This window comes from Phacochoerus africanus, chromosome 6, assembly GCF_016906955.1.
Source record: "Phacochoerus africanus isolate WHEZ1 chromosome 6, ROS_Pafr_v1, whole genome shotgun sequence".
NCBI classification, from domain to species: Eukaryota; Metazoa; Chordata; class Mammalia; order Artiodactyla; family Suidae; genus Phacochoerus; species Phacochoerus africanus.
Window position 1 is genome coordinate 1,499,556 of NC_062549.1, and position 21,579 is coordinate 1,521,134.

The 21,579-nt window shown below is 67.7% G+C and overlaps 2 protein-coding genes across 4 annotated transcripts; one reads left to right on the forward strand and one right to left on the reverse strand.

The window, feature by feature from the left end:
* Positions 1-946: 946 nt before the first annotated feature.
* LOC125128985 (uncharacterized) lies at positions 947-16,108 on the reverse strand. 3 transcript variants are annotated; one of them, XM_047783130.1, is made up of 4 exons: positions 13,985-16,108; positions 13,774-13,871; positions 12,607-13,307; positions 947-11,903 (listed from the first exon to the last, which is right to left on the reverse strand). In XM_047783130.1, the coding sequence occupies exon 4, from the start codon at positions 8,109-8,111 to the stop codon at positions 7,200-7,202; it is 912 nt and encodes a 303-aa protein (XP_047639086.1). In that variant the 5' UTR covers positions 8,112-11,903; positions 12,607-13,307; positions 13,774-13,871; positions 13,985-16,108; the 3' UTR covers positions 947-7,199. The 3 variants fall into 3 exon arrangements, with proteins under 3 accessions (XP_047639086.1, XP_047639087.1, XP_047639085.1); XM_047783131.1 differs by lacking the exon at positions 13,774-13,871; XM_047783129.1 differs by having other exon boundaries at positions 13,774-16,108.
* Positions 16,109-17,745: 1,637 nt separating this feature from the next.
* ARC (activity regulated cytoskeleton associated protein) lies at positions 17,746-21,241 on the forward strand. The gene is made up of 3 exons (XM_047783132.1): positions 17,746-19,818; positions 20,077-20,218; positions 20,433-21,241. Exon 1 carries the CDS (start codon positions 18,019-18,021, stop codon positions 19,207-19,209), a length of 1,191 nt encoding a protein of 396 aa, XP_047639088.1. The 5' UTR covers positions 17,746-18,018; the 3' UTR covers positions 19,210-19,818; positions 20,077-20,218; positions 20,433-21,241.
* The last annotated feature ends 338 nt before the right edge of the window (positions 21,242-21,579 follow it).

Consider the following 21,579-nt stretch of genomic DNA (forward strand, 5'->3'; position numbering starts at 1 on the left):
CCTGCACACCTGCTCGGTGACCGACGTGTCCTGGCCTGAGGTCCCGGGTGGGTGCTGGACACTGGAGGGGTGGGGCCGGAGCCTGTGGTTGTCCTTGAGCGGTGGCCAGTCTGTACCTGCAGGGGGGAGCTCTGCTGGGCACCCTCTGTGGCCTGGAGCATCTGGGCCAGGATGGGCCTGCACAGAGGGTCCACCCCAGCCCTCAGTGCCCTTAGAATTGCCCGGGGCTCAGAATTCAGGGACAGTGGGGCCTGGCAGGCAGGGCGGGGGTGGGCCTGGCATCCCGCAGCGTAGCCACTGGGTGCCGCCCCTGGGGCCTTCCCCCAGGGGAGTGGGCTCTTCCGGTCTCTTCCTCCGGGGGCCCCCCTTCCTCCACCCTCTGGCCCCTGCCCCTGTGGCCCTTCCTGCCTGACCTCGGTTCCACAGAGCAGTTCAGGTCCCAAAGGCTGGAGGCCCTGCTGCCTTGAAGGGCAAGGTGGGGTGTGGGCTTTAGAGGTGCCAGGCCCTGGGGTGACAGAGCCTGGGCACTGAGGAAGCTCTGGTCTTCCCACCAGGGGAGAGGAGCCCGCTGCCCTAGGGCCAGCCTGTGACCCTGTGACTCACACGGGGCCGAGCTTGGGAAGAGGCCGCGTGGCTGGTGGGGCCCTGACCCCAGCAGGGGCAACGCGGGAGGCAGGTTCCAGGGCCTGCCCTCGGCCGCCCGGCCTGGGCTCCCGCCTGCGCCTCTGCCGGGCCCTCCACGCATCCATCTTCCCCTTTGGAACGGGTCCTTTTGCTCCTCCGACGGGCCATCCGTTTTAAGAAAGTCTCCCCCCCCCCCCGCCCCCGCAGGCCCAGAGCGCGAGGCTTCCGCTTGGCTCAGGAATGCACGTCACCTGCTGCTTCGGGGGTGGTGGGGGGACATCCGGAGAGCTCAGTGGTGGCTCCAAAAAACGAGGCCGTTGGCTAGCCTTGCACTGCATTGCTTAGTTTATCAGACATCAAACAACGCGGGGGGCCGGGGGCAGGGCACCAGGTCAGGGGAGCTGGCAGAGGGAGGAGGAGCTGGGAGGCTGGGGCGGGGGGCCCGACCCTCTGTAGGACCCTCGGGCCAGGCTCTCACTTCCACTACTTGGCCCTCAGCCCCTCGGCCAGGTGCCAGCCTCCTCTCACTTTGTCTCTAAAAGGGGGATGTCCCCAGCCGCTCCCGCCCCGGGGACCCCCAGCTCCCAGGCTGTCGCTCTGGCTGTGGGGCTCACGGAGGGTCTGCCCGCCCCCACGGGCCTCCAAGGACGCTGCCTGTGCAGCGAGACCTACGTCCACCACCCTGGGGACAGAACCTGCGCGTGTACACGTGCGCGCGCGCACTCATGCACCCTCTACTGCAGCTGAAACGATTAAGTCTCTGTGTTTATGCTGCTCAAAGTAGCCCGTTAAGTGAATGGCCATTGGCCTTAGGCGTCTTCTTCTCCGGCCTCCGTGTCTTCTGTCCCAGCTCTGAGAGTGGGGGGCGGTCACCGGGGTTCCCCGGGTCAGAGCAAAGGTGGGTCGGGGGCCAGGACCTGCTGGCTGGGCTCTCTGTGGCCTCCGATCGGAGTCTGGGGCCCTCCGTCACAAGCCACAGTCCCGCGGCGCTGTGCAGGGCTGCCGGAGCGCCGGGGCCGCCAGGGCTGGGCGAGGGCGTGGGACCTGCCACTCCAGGGCTTGGAGGGAGGAGAAGTTCCGGGAGCAGTGCTGGTGGTTGTGCAGCATTGTGAATATAATCCGTGCCCCTGCACCGCACACTTAAAGTGGGTGAAATGGTGAATTTTAGTGTGTGTGTGACCACAATTTAAAAAAAAAGTTACCCAAGGAGTTGCTGGTTGGGACATGCAGCCTCTGCGCAGAGGACTCAGAGCCTCAGAGGAGAGGCCATCAGGAAGCTCCGGGAGGGACAAAGGTGGGTGATGTCACCGGGGCACTGCGGCCCTCTCGTCCCCCCACAGCTGCGCAGTGCCCGGGCGCCCGGGAGATGCAGGGCAGTGCTCCGGGCAGAGCTTGCAGGAAGGACGGGTGGGCGGCCAGGCTGGGTGGGGAGCCCGGGGCCTTGGTCCGTCTCTCAGCAGATGCTCGCCAAGCGCCCGCTGCGGCCGAGGCAGGGCCACATTCCGATGCCCCGTCTGGGGGGGATTCAGGCCTGGGGAAACTGGGAGGGGCTGGGAGGTCAGACCCCTGGGTTGGGTAGGGCCATGGTCTGCGTGCTCGGGCCAGCTGCGTGGGGTTAGGGAGTGCAGGCCAGGCTAGCCTACCACCTCCCCCGTGTCCCTTCATCACCTTCCTTGAGCCTGGCCATGCGACCGGTCACCGGTCACCCTCTTCTCTGCCCGCCCCCCAATCCCGGGGTCCATGCTGAGGAGTTTCTCCTGCTTCGTTACTGGACTTTGATTCGGTCCAGTGGGCAGGCAGGACCCCGGGGCCCAAGGGACGTGACGTGCAGCCAGCCTCGGACCCAGACGGCCGGTCTCTGCGCAGCCCCACCTGGGTGCCCCCACCCAAGGGCAGCCCACCCTATGGGCGGGGGGGAGGGCCAGGAGCAGGGGGTAACAGGCAGAAGACGCCCCGAGGCGGGATTCGTTGTGGTTGCTTCAGGGCCTGAGACAGCACCTGGCTCGCCACAGTAGGTGCTCGGGACAGGGAGCTTATGGGGGGGGGGCGTTCCTGCCGCCTCCTCGTCATCACGCCTTCCCTCTGCCTGGCCCCTGGGGGCCACCTTGAAGGAAGTGGTGCCCAGGGCTCCTGCCATCCCCTCTGCCATGTGGCCTGCAGTCCAGGCCTGGGACCCCATGGCTCAATCACCTGGGGCTCACGGGGGCTTGAGGGGGGAGCACCCACGAATCCCCCAGAGGGGACGGGGAGCCGACAGGCTCTTGGTGAGCTGCTGGCAGTGTCAGGGGTGTCTCAGCCAGGAGGGTGGAGCTGAGGATGCCAGTCCCGCCCTCCCTTGTCACCTCCCCTTGTCACGGCGCTGACACCAGTGCTTGGCGCCCCAACACCCTGCTCCTTCACGCTTGCTGTTCCCTCTGTCCGGTGCCCCCTTCTGTTCCTCCTCCCGTTGACAGCGTTGGCTGAGTGCCTGCCTGTGCCAGGACCTCGCCGCCAGCTGGGGGCAGAGGAGGAGGCCCCCCCAAGCCACGGGCCAGAGTGTGGTGGCGCGGGGCCCTGGGGGCACGTGGCGGGGTGGCAAGGTGTGTCCCTGCCTTGGTCCTTGCCTCTCCTTGCTGACCCTGAGATGGGCCAGGCGAGGCCCTGGCACTTGTCCGGAACGCTTCTGGGGAGCTGCTGTGACAGGGGCGGTGTCTGCCTCGCGGCCACAGCCCAGAGGGCGCATCTCCTGGCAGTCTCGAGGCCAGGACCACGGGAGGCCACCAGGAACCAACACAGGCAGTGCAGGCCCGCGTGCCCTCTGGATCTGAAAATACCAGCTGAAAGGACGCTTGTGAGTCACCCGGGCAACCGACGGTGGCTGGGCCTCTGCCCCGACCAGGAACTCGGTGCGCTAGGGTGTGTGGGCGTGTTTTCCAAAAGCCCTTGTGTCAGACACACGACGGGTCCCGGGTCAAAGCGTTGGCTCAGAGATGGGGGAGGGGAGGGGGACGGGCCTGGGGGGCAAGGGAGGGCCACGTGGTCCTCTCGTGGTCTCCCAGCTCTGGCCCCACAGGAAAAAAGCTCTTCAAAAAGGCCCAAGGGGGCCGCCTCCACCATCCCCTGCTGCGGGCTGAGCTCCCACAGGCCCCGTGCACGCCCCCCCGCCCCGCACACCTGAGCGTCCTCCTGCTCGACCGTGACCGTGCCCGTGACGCGCTTGGCCCCAGACACAAGGGCCTGCTTCCGCTGCAGAGGAGGCCGGCGAGCTACCTGGGTCCCGAGTCAGCGCTGCAGGTGGTCAGCGTGCCTGAGCCCTCCTGCCACTCTTGAGGGCAGTGATGGGGGAGGGAGAGGGGGAGGGGAGAAGCTGGTTGGGGGGGGGGGGAGCTGTGCTGGGCCGGCCCTGGCCAGCGGGAGACTTGGTGTGGCGGGGGGCAGAGCCCTGGGACAAGCAGAGCCCAGGATGGGGGCCTGTGGGCCGGCGGGCCGGCGGGTCTGCTCTAGGCTGGGTGCTGGGCCGCGTGGCCCTGGTCCTCTCCCAGCCTCCTGACCTGTCCCGCGCCCTCTCCCAGCCCCGGCTGACAGCCCCTCCTGTGTGTACGCAACCTCCGCCCCCGCACCGCCTCCCTGACCTTGGCTCCCTCTGGGCCCTTCAGAGCCTGAGGAGCAGGGCCTGGCCGAGGTCACACGGCTCCGTGGGCAGTACTGGCCTGAGGACTCTGGGAGAAACCAGATGTTTCCAGATTTCCCTGCCTGAGACCAAGGCGCAGGTCACCCACTGCCCGTTACCCGAGCCCGAGGACAGCAGCCAGAGCAGCTGCCTGGGCCTCCGTCTCGGCTGGAGCTCGTGGCCCTGGGCTCCCCCGCCCTCCGGCCACCTCGCCCACCTGAGCGGGCCTGCTGGGCACACGGCCTCCCAGGTGGACAGGCCAGTCCAGGCAGGTGGGTGCGGGGACCATGCCTACGGTTTCCCTGTTCACGGAGGGTCCCGAGGCCCACGCTAGACCAGAGACTTCCTGCTGGGTGGTGCCTGCCATATGCCCGCCCCTCCAGGCCTTGGGAAGGAAAGGATTCTTGGGCAGTGCCCAAAGGGTGGGTTGGAGACCCCGGGCTCAGAGGGGGAACTGCCACATCCCGCTGAGAGACTCAGCAGGTACAAAAGCCTGTCGCCCTGGCCCCGGCCGGGGACGAGTCCCACTTCCCTGCTGTGAGTAGCGCCAGTGGGAAGGGAGCCAGAGGCACGAAGGGTGGGGCCCAAGGGGTCTGGGTGTCCCTGGCTGCTCACACCCACCCCCAGCAGAGGCCCAGCTGTGAGGTGTGGTTGTCACCCCTCTGTCACACCCTCTCCAGGATGGTCTCCCAGCCTGGGAACAAGGGTGTGTGAGTGAGCGTGTCTCCCCCACCCCCTGGGCCCCCGCAGACCCTTCCGGACCAGGGGCTCTTTGTTCTGTCCGTGGGGGCGGCACAGTGCCCTCTGCTGGATCCATGAGGAGTGCAGGCGGCCCCAACCAAGACCTCTGGGTTGGAAGGTTCCTGATCAGCCTGCAGTCAGGGATCTGCTGCACCCGGCGTGGGTGAGCCCTGACCCTGGGCACTCCCTGAGCCAACCCTGACCCTGACCTTGGGCCCACTCTGAACCCTGACCCTGGCCCCTGCGTCCGCTTAGTTCATGAGGAGGGCAAGACCAGGGAGCCCGGGGTCTGCGTAGGTTTCGCTCATATCCCTTTGCCGGCCTCCCCCTCCCCCTCGTGTGACTCAGTGACTCTGTGGCCTCCGCACTCCCCCTCCCCGCCTCTACCCCAACCCCAGTGCAGTGCGGGTCCAGGCCACGGTGACAGTGGTCCCGGGGGTGGAGGGGGACCGAGGAGCTGACTCACTGCACAGTGTGGGGGTGAGTGTCAGAGCAGGGCTCCGCCAAGTGCAGACTCCAGCTGGTCCCGGGGGCTCCTGGGGGGAACATCAGGGCTGCGCCCCCGTCACCCAGCAGGCAGGCACACGCAGGGACCAGAGCTGAGACCCCTCCGAGGCCAGTTCCGCCATCAGAGACCCCAGGGCCAGGGGCCTAGCAGCCACCTGCCCTGCCTCTGCCCCCTCCCACCCAGGTCCCGGGCTCCACCTGGGGCTGGTGGCTGTAAGTCCCGGGGTGGAACGGAGCCCAAAGAGCCCGCTGCTGGCTTCCGGCAGGGCGGGGGAGCCCTGTACTCCTTCAGACCCAGCCCCCACCTCCAGGGCTGGGGTCACAGGCCAGCGGAGCCCAGGGCTGGGTGTCACGGACAATGGGCTGAGAAAGCTCCTGGGGGACACTGGGGGGGGGGCAGAAGAGACCTGCGTCCTGGAGAGGGCAGGACGGTGGTCCAGAGGGCAGGACGGGCCGTGCCGGTGGGGCGCCCCTCTGCCAGGCGCTGGCAACCTGACTCCAGTGGGGAAGCTTCAAACGTCAGGGGCTGGGGCGCGGGTGACGAGCAGGCCCTGTGCCCTTGTCCTACAGGGCTGCTGCATCAGCTCAGGCCTCCAAAACTGAGACAGGGGCCACCACGAGGGCACGGCCGCCATCCCCTGGAGGGGAGGGGTCCTGAGTTCTAGGTCTGGACCTGGCAGCAGCCCCCACCAAGCCTCGGAGGGGGCCCTGCTCCCCATTTCCAGTCAGGACCCCAAGGAGCAAGGAGAAGGTGGCCCAGGCTCAGGGTCCTGACCCCTGTGCCCCCGCCCCCCGCCCCATGAGCAGCAGGCTACAGCCTGGCCAAGAGCAAGTGAGAAGCTGAGGCCTCACCCACGGAGGATGGAGAAGGCGGGCGAGACGGGGCCGAGGGAGCCGGGAGGGCGGGGTACGGAGGAGCCCGCTGGCTCAGGAAGTCACTGGGGCCCAAGGATGCTCCTCTGAGGCGGAGGCGCAGCTGCGGTGTCTCCAGCGAGTGCGCGCCTGTTCCAGTTTTACTAATAAAGCGGAGGTGAGGTCACTGCTGCTCCCCGTGAGCGAGCCACTCCGCTGGCCGGATCTTCCTAAGTAGGAGAAGGGGTCCAGGCGGCCCTGGGAACTCCGCACGAGGCCTCGAGCCGCCACCGTCCACTGGCCGAGGGCAGGCGCCTGGGCTCCCCGCCATCCCGGAAGGCAGGCCAGCAGGCGGTGTGGTGACCTCTGCACTGAGGCTCAGGCCGGGTGGTCCTCGGCCCCCAGACATGTGCAGCTGGGCACGAGGCCGGCCACGCAGTCTGGGAGGAGATCATGGGGCCGCCCACCCACCTTCTGCCAGGCAGGAGTGGGGCACCATCTCTGCCACTGTTGGGGAAGGGGGGGCAGGCGCAAGGAGAGACACTGACCAGCTGGCAGGATGCGTGTCCGCGGTGCTGGGGTCACCTCCTGGGGTCGGGGAGGTGTCCTGCATCAGGGGATCTGGAGCCAGCCCTTGGCGGTGGGGCCTCAGGGCCACGCGTGGCCTTGGCCTGTGGGGCTTTCCCGGCAGGAGCCCCACCCGGCTCCTGCCACATTTAACGTTTGGAGCACTTGGTGCCGGCCTGCCCGCTTCAGTGCCCGTCCCTCGCCTTCCGCGGCCCCACTGTCGCCTCCACTGGGCACAGTGCTGGTGCCCAGTCATTGTTCAGCTGTTTCTCACCCAGAGGATGGAAGAGGGGCTGTCAGAGCACAAAAAGGGAATTCGGGCAAATGCTTTGACGTTCACGCCCCCCTCAGCTCCGGTTCTCACAGGAAGGGGCCTCTTTAGTGGCGGAAGTGTCCTCCAGCTTGTCTGCAGGACTGGGGCTGGAAGCTGCGCTCTGGCGAGGCGGGCGCGGTGCTCCTTGAGCCCTGCCCTGGATCCGCGAACGGCCACCGCTGCGGCTGCATCTGATCCTTCCAATAAAGCAGAATCTTCCAGAGACTGGACAAGGCTTTGCCTGACTGCTGGGTCAGCCGAGCTGCCATCCTGACTCCCACGGCCCTCGGAGACTCTCTGCACCCCCTGCCCTGGCGGGGGTTGGACGTTAAGGCCGCGTCTCCAGTCAGGAAGGGGGTTCAAGTGCTGCGGCCGCCATAGCGAGCACGAGTGGAATTTGAGCCCCTGTCGGTCCCCCCCAAAGCCCTCCCTCTTCACCAGTGACGGGCACTGCCAGCCAGAGGGCAAAGCCTGGGCCGGGGTGGTGGTGTGGCTAAGAGTGGTGGCGGTGTTGACGCCAGGGGTGACGGTGGAGCCCTGCCATCCCCGGTGCTGGTGTCGGTGCTGATGGTGGGGATGCCATGGTCCTGGGGGCAGAGAGTGAGGGCGGCAGCGAACAGTGACCGTGGCGACGGCTGTGATGCTGCGCCGGAGGTGGCGGAGGTGGCGACAGGAGTGACGGGGCCGGGTGGAGGAGGTCATAGTTTGATGATGGGAATGAGGGCAGGGGTGGTGAGGATGCTGCTGGCGGGGACGGTGGCGGTGGTGAGGGTGGGGAGGTCGCGGTGAGAGGACAGTGACGGCGGTAGTGGATGGAGACACCGAGAGCGGAGTTGGCTGTGATCTGGCTGTTTGCATCCCCCTCTCACCCCCGAGTGTAAATGTTGAAATCCTCACCCCCAAGGTGATGGTATCCGGAGCTCTGCAAGGCGAGCAGGTCAGGAGGGAGGAGCCTTCACAAGTGGGATTAATGCGCTTAAAAAAGAGACCCCAGAGCCCCCGCGGCCCCCTGTCACATGCGGACACAGAGAGGTCTTACGTCTGCAGCCAGGAAGGGGGCTTCCACCAGATCCCAGACACGCTGGCACCTGACCTGGGACTTCCCGAGCTGCGAGCCAAACGCCTGTTGCTGAAGCCGCCTGGTCTGCGGGCTTCTGCGGGCCGACGCGTGGGGGCGGTGATGACGGAGGTGATGGAGGGGGGAGCGGTGTGACAAGGATAACCCAACTGGCAAGTGGGACACCTGGAATTCAGAGTCTGAACCGTGGGCTTTATCTGAGGCGAGGGCCTCTTCCTGAGGGTGGCGCCCAGGACCACAGGGGACGTGTGAGGCCAGGCCCGCCTGGGCGGGGTCTCCAGGTGCCATCTCCCCTGTCCCTGTGTGCCCTCCCCTTGCGGGGGGAGGCACAGATCCTATGGGCTCCTGATATGGCATTTTATTTTTATTTAGAAAAATGCCACGCCTGCCCGGTTCAGGGAAATGGCTTAGGCTGTAAATCCAGGGCCGTCTCCAGTTGGTTCCGGGAGGGGCTGGCAGCAGGCTGCTCCTGCCTGCAGTGCGGGCACTGGGCTGAAAGGGGCTGGTGAACGGGCTCTGGGGATGGGTGGCTTGGATGGGTCCTGGGGCTGCTCTGGGTGGGAAGCAGGGCCGGGGGGGGTGGGCAGGGGGCTGGGAAGTCTGACTCTGCAGGGGCGAGGCCAGGGTCTGGGGTGTTGGAGCGCCTGCCCCCAGGCCCAGCCCAGACCCAGGTCTGAGGGAGCCAAGCCCCTGGCCCCACCTGTGGGGACTCATGGGGTCCTGGGGACAGCCTGGCTCTGGGAAGAGTGGGGCCATCAGGGCAGAGGGTCGGGGAGCACCTCCAGGGTGAGGGCTGGATCACACACCGTGGGTCTGTGTCTCCCATTAGCACCCCCCCAGGAATGGGGGGGTCCTGGGCCCTTACAGGCACAGACCTGGGGGCCTGAGAGCCTGTTGGGCTGCAGGGGTCTGTGGAAAGGGAGGGGCTGTGTTGGGGGGGGGGGTGGCGAAGATGGAATGGGTGGGGACAGCCCCCAGGACCCTATACCCTCTCCTTGACCTCGGGGTTGGGGTCAAAACACCAGCCCCAGAGGCCACATCCTCACCCGCTCCTTTTCCTCGCCTTTCCTCCCCCAGCTCCAGACCACACGCCTCCCGGGGGACAAGGACAGAGCCAACAATGACCACCATCTGCAGGGAGGGCTGAGGGGCCGGGGGTGGGGGGCGCCAGCCCAGCTCAGAGACTGGAGCAGGAGAGAGCGAGGGAGGGTGGCGGGGGTGGCAGGAAAGTGTCGGGGGCCTTGGAGGCACGTGGTCGACCCCAGGGGGAGGGGGCGGAGGGCCGGGCAGGGCGGGGGCTGGGAGAGTGGGACCCCTTGGGAGTGCCCTGGAGCCCACCTCTCCCTCCGCCGGAGACCCGAGGGGTCCCAGAGTCCCCCCTCCAGATGGGGGCACGGACAGTGCTTCCAGGGCAGACCCTGTCCACAGGGTGCTCATGGGCAGAAGCCAGCGTGTCAGCGGAGGGACAGGCCTGTTCCCAGGGCCTGGGGCAGTGCCAACTCTGGGCCGGCTGGCCCTGCCCTTCCTCACTCTGAGCCCCAGCCTAGCCAGAGCCCGCAGCCCGCTGCGATGGCCGAGAAGGGCACCTGTCCTCTGCTGTGCCACCCCCTCTGCACCCTGCCCCGATGCCCGGTCTGCGTGGCGAGTGGGGGGGAAGCAAGTGTGTGTTTGGAGAAAAACCATGAAGAGGGTGGTGGGGGCACCCGTTACAGTTGGGGCTGCACACCCCGCTCCTCTGCCACCTCAGTTCCTGCGTCGCGGCAGCTCAGAGCTGAGGCCTCCCGGGCTCCACTGGGAGAGGGAGCCGCACTCATTCGCTGGTCCCCAAGCACGTCCCTCGCCCTCTGTCAAATAGGTGACAAGGATCACCTGTCCAGCTGTCCCAAGCTGCGGGGAGACGCTTGGCATGGCGGGGCCCCTTCTCCCGCGTGCCATCTGTTGACCCTCCAGAGAGATCCCAGAACAGCCCTTGGACACCCCAGGACACCCAGCCCCTGGACCAGGAAGGCGGCCCTAGCTGGGACCAGCGGCATAAGTGGCGGAGTCCCGGACAAAACAGAAGCACAGGCCTGGGTTTGGAGTTAGTAAGAAAGGCAGCAGCGGGTGAGCACAGAGCCGGAGAGACAGATGCCCATGGAGGCAGCCCTGTGGGGGTAGCCTGTGGTGGCCAGGGACGCATTGAGCTGAGATCTGGGGACCAGGAAGCAGTGGCCCAGCAGACACTGGTCACCTGATGGCCAAAGACCATCATGGGCCATGCCTGGCATCTGGGAGGAGGGCGGCAGGTCAGAAGGTACCCACGTTCTGGAGCGGCCAGCCTGGGACCACGGAGGAGTCTGCGGCTGGGCAGGGCCTTGGGCTCAGGAACCCAGGAGAGAGGCCTCAGCTGGACCAGGTGGCCTATGGGAGTGGACGAGATGCTGGGGTAGGGGGCAGGCAGCTTGGAGGGCAGGGGCTCAGCCCCCAGCCCCAAGGCAGGGGAGGAAGAGGCAGCAGAGGGAATGGAGGAGGGACCCCGGGCGTCTGGTGAGCTGGCCGCCACCATTTCCCGTGGGTGGGGGCAGAGCTGGGCACAGAGCCTGCCTCCCCGCCTGCCGCCCGCCCGCCCGCGTGGGGAAGCTCCTCGCCCGTCACGCCGAGCTATTCTCAGCCCGTCTCCTTTTATGGCTCCGGAAGCGAGCCGTGCAGGCTGGCGCACTGCGCTCGCTCACTCGCAGATGTAAATGGAAACGAGGGAACAGCAGGACAGCAGCCGCCACCCCCTCCCTGGCACGGGCGTCCTGAACCCCCAGCTCCCAGCCCTGGGGGCGTTGGCAGGGGCTAGCTGGCAGCAAACCCCCATCCTGGCAGGGGGGCCGGCCACCCTTGGGGGTCCCGAGCACCAATCTGGGGGCCGCTGGGCATCCTGGGAGGCAGTGGGGGCCGGCTCGCAGCCTGGCTGGTCCTGGGGCAGAGAGGAGGGTCGGCCACCCACTCTAGCCCCACGGGCGGGGCGGGCGAGTCCTTCTCATGCTCCTCCCACGTGGGCGGCCACTGGGACCGGGCTCTCCCCTCATCCCGACCCTCACACCAGCCCTTCGCTTCCCCTGCGCCCAGCTCAGCCCAGCTCGCCCTCTGGCTGTCCCGGCCCCGCAGGCCCCTCCGGGCTCTGGCCTCAGCACACGGGGGTGTGGGGTCCACTCTGACCAGACGGGGTCTCCTTGGGGCGGGAAGCAGGGGGCTCTTGTCCACTCCACATGCCCAGAGCCAGTTCAGGGCCTGGCAGCCAGCGGGCAGGAGCACGCCCTGGCTGGACGAAGGTCAGGAGGTGCCCACGGCCACACTTGCACACCCACCACACCCCCCACACTCTCCAACACACACTCATAAACTGGCACACACAGGAGGACGCCGTCCAGGGAGGGCAAGGCTCACAGAAGACTTGGTCGACATGGCACTGGGAGGCTGGGAAGCCTTCCTGGAGGAGGTGACCCTGGGCTCAGATGCTGACACCACGTGAGCCATGCTGAGCTTTTATCTTAGGTTCTCAAACTGGGTAAGGGGTGGCGGGTGGCAGGGCGGCGAGGGCATTCCTGTGGTGGGAACAGCGTGCTCTGAGGCCCAGCCCACTCCTCCTCAGCACCCCCACTGCCGTTAGCTCCCTGTTGTGTGGTGAGGATGGTGGGGCCAGAGAGGTTAAGTGATCTGCAGGAGGCCACACAGCAAGTGCCTGGAGGAGAAGTGGGGGAGACGGCAGGTGCATGACTCCCGTCCAGGGCTCTGAGGACACTCAGACCCGGCCAGCGCACCTGCCAAGCGGAGGGGACCTCGAGATCCACATGCTGTGTGGCCGATCCCCCAGCCAGAGGCACGCACAGGGGTGTCCACCAGCCCCAGCCCCCGGCCGGTGTTCCTGCCCTGCACACCTGCCTCCTGGCCCCCACCCCAAGCCCCAACTCCTGCCGCCACCATGGCCTCCCTCGTCCGCCCCCCTTCCCCCCCCCCCCGTCTGCCTTGCCGATTCCCCAGCCAGCGCCCTGGGAGCTGCGCTGCTTCTTGAAACACTTGAGCCTCTGAGCAGAGGCTCGGCCTGCTGGGGTCTGCAGTGCTGAGCCGGGGGAGGGGCGGCAGCGGGCAGCACGCCCAGGGCCGCACCCAGCCCGGTGGCCCCCGGGGACAGTGTGGGGGTCATGGCGTTGGCTCCAGTCTATAGGGTGTTCTGTACCCCCCTGCCCCCCACATGGCCCAGTGCCTGCCAGTCAGGCTCCCAAACTGTTCTTTGATTGACTGACTCACCTCACACTGAGCAGGGCAGAGACGGCTGTACCCACTTTACGGGTGGGGAAACTGAGGCTGGGGTGGGGGAGCTGGGGGGATACACCCACGGTCGCCGTCAGCTGTGCTCTCAGATGCCACCGGAGGCTGGCAGCCTGTCCCCATACCCTCTCAGCATCCTTTCCTGGCCCTGGCTTCCTGGCTGAGGGGCCTGGACCAGCCGCAGGCCCTCTCGGGGGCCCTGCTTTCCTCCCCCAGGGCTGGGGTGGGCTCTCCATCTGCCCAGTGCCCACGACCATGACCCCAGGGCCCGGCCTCCTGGCCTGGAGGGCACAAGGAGGAGGCAGTGCCAGGATCGTTGGAAAAATACAAAGCTTCCCTTGGAGGCAGGACCAGGAGGCAGGAGGCAGGAGGGAGGGAGGAGGGGGGTCTGGTGTGTGGGGGCCCGGAACCAACAGGCTGCCTGTTCCGGGGACAGGACGCAGCACACGCCCTGCCAAACTGGAGAGAGGAAGCCTGGAAGGAGGGGAAATGAAATGGGAAGAAAATGTCCCCGCAGGGCCTGGCGCGCCGAGTCCCCTACCCCCCACTCCCTGCAGGGCCCGGTGCTCGGAGTCCCCCCCACCTCCCCGCGGGGCCCGGCGCCCTGCTGCTCGCCCGAGACCTCTCCCTGCTCTGCTTGGGGCTCCAGGGGTCCTTCAGAGGCCACTCTGCTGCAGCACCTGCATCAGACAGATATGGCAGAGGCACCTGTGTCACCTGCCGGCTCAGGGGCTGGGGAGGCCCCGCTTTGCAGAACCTTGGTGACAGGAGACCTCCAGCCCTGGCACCTCGCCCTCTCTTGGCCCCTCCATTTCTCACTTCAGTGCCCTCCTCCCCGTCTCAGCCCTTAGCCCTCACCCTGTCCCTGTTCCCCCAGGGCCCAGGCGCCACTGCCGGCGGCCTCAGAGGTGGGACGGTGGCTGGACATGGGCAGTGGCGGGGGCATGGCTCGTGGGGACCCTGTGACCTCCCAGCTGCCTGGGCTCAGCCCGGCCACTTCCCCACATCACCGGGGCCTGTGCGTGTCCCCAGACCCGTGCCGCCTTGGGAGGCAGAGCAGGAAGCAGTGAGGAAGCCCCCCTGAAAGGCCACAGGGCGGGGGTCCTGACCACTTCCCCCCTCCCAGGTCCCAGAAGGGACACTGACCAAAGGCTGGCAGCAGAACGAGTCGGGGGAGGTCCTCAGGCGGGTACCGGGACAGGCAGGACAGCTGGCACTCAGCCCTGCTGGACACCGGGCGGGCACTGTCATGCATGGCACAGATGGAAAGCTGAGGCTCAGGTGGGCAACTGCCAAGTGTTTCACAACCCAAAAGGGAGGGACGTGGGCCCCTTGCTTCGTCTGTTCTGTGACTCACCCGAATGGGTGCGCTCCAGGCCAGGCCCCGCTCCAGGATCCGGCGTCTCAGCTGTGAGGGTGCAGACAGGGCCCAGGTGCCAGGGCTGCCCCCAGCTTTAACCGCCCTGTCCCTGCCGAGTGAGGAGGAGGCAGCCGCTGGGGTGGCCTGGGTTTAGGCAGAAGGGAGAAGTGGCCCGGTGCAGGGAGCCCGGGGCAGGGCGAGGGGCCAGGAGCAGGCTGCGGCCGAAGTGGGCAGATCCGCAGCACTGGGCCGCCGGGGCCGGGATGGCCAGGCGGCTCACCACCAGGAAATGCCAGCCAACGGCCTGGAACGTGGGCAGCTCCTTGCGGGCACATGGCCGGCTCAGTCCTCTGGGGGGCGGGGGCAGCAGAGATGGGATGAGGCCATGTGACCCAGGATGGCCCCACAGGGGGCAGGACAGGCAGTGGGTGCATGGGGAGGGTGGGCCCCTGATCAGAGGGCAGAGCCGAGCAGGAAGGGCGAGACTGAGGGGCAGACCCTGCTCTTCCTCCAGAGCTGGTGCCACGGGGTCCCCCAGGAAGCGGCACCGATCAGGGGATGCTGCACACGGAGAGGTGTGAGGTGTGTGAGCTCTGCCCCTAAGGAGCCGCGTGCACGAGCCGGGTGCTAAGCGGTGCCAACCGCCAACACCAGGCGGGACCCCGCGTGGTCAGGATGGCGGCGAGGCTGCTGGGAGGCCACTGGGCTGTGGCCCAGGCTCTGCTCTGGAGGCAGGTGAACTCTGGCTCCCAGAACACACTCTAGGCCCCCAGAAGGGGTGCAAGGGAGGGGGCCCGGGGCCTGGATGGCCTGCCCTGCCCTGCTGAGGGGTCCCCCTGCCATCTGGGGCCCAGGCAGTGGGGGCCAGGGGCCAGCCCTGACGGGTCTGCTGAGGCAGGTGTAAGCTCTGGGGGGGAAGGCGGAAGGTGGGTGCTGCCGGGCGAGAGGGGCTGCCTGGGGAGGCTGGAGGCCAGGCTCTGTCTGGGGAAAAGTAGGGTTCCCTGAGGCTGTGCATTTGTGGGGAGACCCCATCCTGAAAGAAGATCTTAGCAGCACGTGAGCAGCGCTGGGGGTCTGGGAGCCTGGAGCCTAAGGGCAGAGGGTCAGAAGCTCGGAATGGGGGCTGCTTGGATCCCTGCGGTCGCCCTGCCTCCCCCTCCCCAAACCCCTCCTTCTAAGGCAGGCAAGCCCTCTGGAGCTGTCCGGCCTGAGGAGCAGCAGACCAGCTGGGCTCTGAGAGTTGGGGGGCCGACGTTGCCCCCTCCTTGCAGAGGTCCAGCTCCCTGCTCCACCTGCCCCTCCACAGCCAGCCGCACTGAGCCGTCCTGCTCTGGGTGAGGCTGGGGGCTGAAGGCCCCCCCTCTGTGCCATCGCCCCTGCTTGCAGGGGAGGGGGCGTGGAGGAGCAGGGCGGGGGCGGCCCCCCCCCCCAGCCTAGGGAGCTGGCCAGCCCTCTTTTCCGGAGGCGGAAGAAGGAGCCTAAGGCTGCAATGCGGGGGTTTGCCGAGGGCTTCTGGGGCGATAATTGGGCAGCGATTAAGTGTTCCCTGAGCAGCGGCTGTGGCCTGTCACCTGTCACCACAGCCCTGGGAGTGCAGGCTGCCTTCTGCCGGGCTGTGCCCTCCATGTGCACAGGGTCCTGATGGTCTGGGTCGAGCCAGAGCCCGCAGAGAGCCTCTCCCGCCCCCGCCCCCCACCAACAGCAATGCCCCCTTCCAGTCTGCCCAGGCCGCCCAGCAGGTCAGGGGACCTGGGCCTGCCTGGCCGTGCCCTCGGGGGCCACGGCCTGGTCGGGGGGAGGGGTGGCCCCTGGTCACTCACAGAATGGCTCTGGCACTCCCACTGCACAAACACACACACACACACACACACACGCGCGCGCACACACACATGCGCACAAATGTGGCCCTGTCCAGCCCGCTCCTGGCACGCCTTTCCTCACCAGGGGCCCTCAGATGCAGGCCTGCGCTCAGCCCAGACCTGGCGGCAGGCTCTCGGCTGCACTTCGGCCCTGAGGTGACGGGTCCCACTCACCGCTGCACGGACACCTTACAAATGGGCACTCGCAGCCTGCAGCCGCCTCCTGCTTGGGATTCCTTTCTCGCAGCTTCTTTGTGGGCTCCCCCTCCCCGCTCTGGCTGCCCCTCCACCCTCCCCTCTCTGCCCACCCACTTGCCTTTAATTAGAAATGCCAGGAGAGCGACTTGGGGGGAGTTTTTACCAGAAAGGCATCCCCCCCCCAGGGGTGAAAGCTCACAGAGGAAGAGGAGGGAACAGATGGGCTCCGGGGGTGCTCCCGGGAGGGAGGGGGGGCCTCTAAGGGGCTGGGAGCGGGGATTCCAGAGCGTGTGGGAGCGGCCTTGTGTGTGGGGGTGACACCGGGGGAGGCTGGGTGGGGGAGGGATGAGTGTATTGCGGGCCGGGGTGGGGATGAGTGTTCCAGGAGAGGTTTGAGTGGGGGGGGGGTGAGTGTGCAGAGCGAGCGTGTGAGTGTGAGTAGGGCTAAGGCATCTCCACTGGCCTTGGCTGAGTGTGGCTGTGGGCAGTGGCACCTGTGCCTACAGAACAGCCCAGGCCCCGGGGACCCACACCCATTCGTCACGGGGACCCAGGAGGCTGTCCCTTCCACAGCGCTGTTGCCAGGGAGGCAGGAGGGGCCTCCCTCCGAGGGAATCTCAGCTTCCGGAGCCCCGCTCCTTATATGGTGTTCTGCTTCTCTCTGCCTCTGCCACTGCACCAGGCTGCCAGCACCCACCTTCTCCCCCTCCTCCTGTTCCCCTCACCCCATCCTATTGGAAGTCTTGGAGCTTCTGAAGGGTTCCCGCTGTGGCCTGGGGGTTCAGGGCCTGTGCCCTGCAGTGGGTGGCAGGACCCCTCCATCTCCCCGCCCCCCACCCATGAGAGCAATTTCCAGATTCCCCTGGTGGCACTGAGCAGAGAAGTCCCAGGCCCCAGCAAAGACTGGGGAGTGGGGGCACCAGGCAGTCCTGTCCAGCTATTGTCACATGGCGACACACACCCAGACCAATGCCAGGGGCCCCGGGGCGGGGTGGCGGGGTGGTGGGGTGGGACGCATCCCTCACACAGGGCACAGGACCAGCCCCCCAGGGCCTGAACTCAAGGGCCCCTGGGGCAGGGACAAACAGCAGCTCGAGGCTGCATACCTGGGAACACACCTGACACTTGGGAGTGTGTGTGTTGTGTGTGTGTGTGCACAGGCGTGTGTGCACACGAAGACTCCTTGGAGTCTTTGGCTCATGGAAAGAGGGTCCGAGTGCTGGGTCGTCGCCAGGTCTCGTCTGTGGCCCAGCATCCTGCCAACGCCGACCGGGCAGGGGCAGGGTCTGCGGGGCGGGCGGCCAGGGGTTCAGCACCACCCGCCCCCCTGCGAGCAGAGCGCGGCCACAGGAGGAAGCCGCCCGACCCTGAGGCCCTGGGGAGGGGCTTCCTCCTTACCTTTGGGTGGGGGCAGCGGAACGCCCGGCCGCAGGCCCCTCCGGGCAGGGCACACCGGGCCGCCCGCCGGGCCGCCGGCCGGGGGGTGGGGCCCGTCCCCAGCTCGGTCCCTTGGGTCCGCGGGGCTGAATGAGTCCGGGGAGGGGGCGGTGAGAGCGAGCGGGCGCATTAGTCACCCCGGCCGCCGAGTGTGCGGGGGGTGGGTCCTCGCTCCGCCGGGGTGCGCGCGTGGGCGCGGGGAGGCGGGCCGGCAGCCGGCGGGGAGGGGGGCGCGGGCGGGGAGCCTGCGCCTGGACCAATGGGAGCCGGGGCTCGGCGACGGGGCCGCCCACGGGCCTCTCCGGCGGCATAAAAGGCCCGGCTGCCGAGGCTGGGCGCAGAGCTCCGGAGCCTCCTCCTCCCGAGCCAGCACTGCCGCCGCCGAGCCGGACCCTCCGGGACGCAGGCGCTCGTCCGCGGGACCCACCGCCGCCGGCAGCTCTGCCAGCCAGTCCCCAGCAGCCCCTCGTCGGCTCCAGAAGGACTGGGCAGCCCCCGCCTCCCGCCTGTCCGAGCGCCGCGGCCACCTGCAAGCAGATGGAGCTGGACCACAGGACGACTGGCGGCCTCCACGCCTACCCCGGGCCCCGCGGCGCGCCAGCGGCCAAGCCCAACGTGATCCTGCAGATCGGTAAGTGCCGAGCGGAGATGCTGGAGCACGTGCGGAGGACCCACCGGCACCTGCTGGCCGAGGTGTCCAAGCAGGTGGAGCGGGAGCTGAAGGGGCTGCACCGGTCGGTGGGCAAGCTGGAGAGCAACCTGGACGGCTACGTGCCCACCGGCGACTCGCAGCGCTGGAAGAAGTCCATCAAGGCCTGCCTGTGCCGCTGCCAGGAGACCATCGCCAACCTGGAGCGCTGGGTCAAGCGGGAGATGCACGTGTGGCGCGAGGTCTTCTACCGGCTGGAGAGGTGGGCCGACCGCCTGGAGTCTTCGGGCGGCAAGTACCCGGTGGGCAGCGATCCCGCCCGCCACACCGTCTCCGTGGGCGTCGGGGGTCCCGAGAGCTACTGCCCGGAGGCTGACAACTATGACTACACCGTCAGCCCCTATGCCATCACCCCACCGCCGGCCGCGGGCGAGCTGCCCGGGCAGGAGGCCGTGGAGGCCCAGCAGTACCCGCCCTGGGGGCCGGGAGAGGAGGGGCAGTCGAGCCCTGGCGTGGACACGCAGATCTTCGAGGACCCGAGGGAGTTCCTCAGCCATCTGGAGGAGTACCTGCGACAGGTGGGCGGCTCCGAGGAGTACTGGCTGTCTCAGATCCAGAACCACATGAACGGGCCGGCCAAGAAGTGGTGGGAATTCAAGCAGGGCTCGGTGAAGAACTGGGTGGAGTTCAAGAAGGAATTCCTGCAGTACAGCGAGGGCGCACTGTCCCGAGAGGCCATTCAGCGGGAGCTGGACCTGCCGCAGAAGCAGGGAGAGCCGCTGGACCAGTTCCTGTGGCGCAAGCGGGACCTGTACCAGACGCTGTATGTGGACGCCGAGGAGGAGGAGATTATCCAGTACGTGGTGGGCACCCTGCAGCCCAAACTCAAGCGCTTCCTGCGCCCCCCGCTGCCCAAGACCCTGGAGCAGCTCATCCAGAAGGGCATGGAGGTGCAGGATGGCCTGGAGCAGGCGGCCGAGCCCGCCGGACCCCGCCTGCCCGCTGAGGAGGAGAGGGAGGCCCTCACGCCGGCCCTCACCAACGAGTCCGTAGCCAGCGACCGGACCCAGCCCGAGTAGAGGGTGCCGGGCCCGCCTCCCCCGCCCGCCCACCGTGGCCTTTGCCCACCAGGACTTCCGAGCGGGCTGACCCCCACAGGGGGCGCCCTCGTCTTCACCCAGCTGGGCGCCCACCTTAGCCTCCTAGCCTGGCTTGAACAGACATGTGTCGTCCAGATGTGGGCAGTGTCCCCCAAACAGCAAAGGACCCCCTGTCCCTGGAGGGCCCTGCCCCTCACCCTCTCTCCGTCTGTCTTCCCTGACCCCGAGCCGGTGACCCCCCTCCATACTCTCAGGCCATGCCAGCTTCCTCATTCTCCGCCATGCCCCGGCCTCCTGGGCACCCGGAAACCAAGTGTCCCGATGACCCGGGCCAATAGGCACCGAGCTCAAGGGAAGCTCCAGAGCAGACGCTCAGGCAGAACCAGTGCCCCGGGAGCCTGGGCTTCGGGGATTCCACCTCTCCTGGCAGTCTCCGCGCAGCCGGCTGGCACCCCTGCCGCCGCCCAGGGCGGCTGGCCAGCCTCGGGCAGCCTGGCTCCCTTGTCCTGGAGGAGAGCCGAAGCTGAAAATGCAGCAGCAGCAGTGGCAGCCACAGACCTGGCATCCTGGTGCCTCCTGGCCCCTCGGGTGAGCCTCTACCCCATGGCACCACCACCAGGGGGCACCGTAGAGCCAGGAGGGCCACTTTCCAGGGGAGCCCGCGAGGCTCAGAGGCTTCCCTGAAAGTTAGCAGCTTGGGGATGGGGTGGGTGGGAGGCATGGCGGGGGAGGTGGGGAGGGCGCAGGGACCCTGGGGACCAGGGACCGGGGCTGGGCTGGGAGGCAGGGCCAGGGGAGTTTGCTGAGCCAGCTCTCACAGGGATGGTGTTTTCTCTCTCGCCCCAGCGCCAGTGACTCACGCCAGCCTGGAGAGGGACCGAGCCCCGCTCCATGTCTCACCCGTGGCAGGTGGAAGGTCCCACAGGGCCCGAGTCCTCAAACCGGCTGAGGCAGCAGCCGGCCCTCGGAGCCAGGAGAGTGACAACAGGTAGGGCAGCCCCAGGCCTCCCACCTGAGACCCTGTCCCTCAGCTGTCCTCACCAGCCACCCTTGAGACCCTTCCCAGGCCCCTCCCCCAGGCCTCCAGGACCCCGGGAGTCCCGCCCCGGGAGGGCCGCCCCTTTAGGTCCTCGGCAGGAGCTTCGGGCGGAGCATCTCCGGACCTGCACCCGCCCCTTACCGTCGGGTCTCGTTCCTTTCAGGTCTCCAGGCTCCTGCAGAGCCTTCGCTGCTGCGCCAGGCGCCGCCCTCTTCTCCCGCCGCAAGCTGCCTGCCCGGGAGAAGTCCGAGGCCACGAGCGGCGGGCGCCCCGCAGGGAGCTGGTGGCAAAGATGAGCCAGCGTGAGGGCCAGGGCCTGTCACATGCCCGCCCCGCCGGCCCCCGCTGCCCGCCCCCAAGGCCCCTGCTGCTGGAGTTGAGTCGGCTACCCCGGCCCTGGTCTCGCTCCAGCCCGGGAACCCCGGCCCGCTGCGCGGCCATCCTCTCCTGCCAGAGCTTTCCACGAGGCTGGGGGCTGAGGCCGCAGCCCCTGCCCCTGCCCGGTGGCCCCGAGCCCAGCCCCAGAGGCCCAGGAGCCTTTGCTCCTGGGGCCCACATGGGCGCCCTGCGGTGTCGCCCAGGCCCAGACCCCCGCCTCCCCTGGCACCAACACCCTGGTGCTGGCCGGCCGCTTGTGGCTGCAGCCCGAGCAGGCCCAGGTTGAGGGTTCGCCTTTCTGCCTGTCTACTGGGTGTTCCCAGATTTGGGGGACTATCTGCAGGCAACTCTGCCAGCTGCTCCATCCCATGCCCTGCCAGCCCCCCAGATTTTATTTTTGCACATAAGCCATAACCCATACTCCTAGGCTGGCACAGGCTGCAGGGAGGCCCCGGGGCCTCAAGAGGGTGTGGCCAACTCCCTGTCCCCCCACAGATCAAGCCTCGAGTGTCAGGCCAGGCTGTGTTCACCCCTGCCACCTTACTGAAGACAGACTCTTTTTGTAAGATTTTGTTAATAAAACACTGAAGTTTCTTGGTGTGTCTGTGCCGCTGTTTTCCTGCGGGCTGCAGCCGGTGGGGGGAGGCTGGAGGGGCCTGCGGAGGGAGGCAGCCGCTGGAACATAAGGAGTAGAGACTGAGGGTCAGCCAGGGACAGCCAGCAGTGGCGGGACAGACTGGGAGGGGCCGCCAGTCCTGCCTCCCCAAAAACCCTCCCACCTAAGCCTGCCGGGGACAGCGGGGTGCTGAGAGCTCTCCTGCTGTCAGGACTCGGCCACACACAGACCTGAGGGCTTCGGGGGCACGTCTCAGGCCTAGAGACCGGGGCAAGGTCCTTGCTGGGAGGGGACCCTGGTGCGTCCTGGCTGCAAG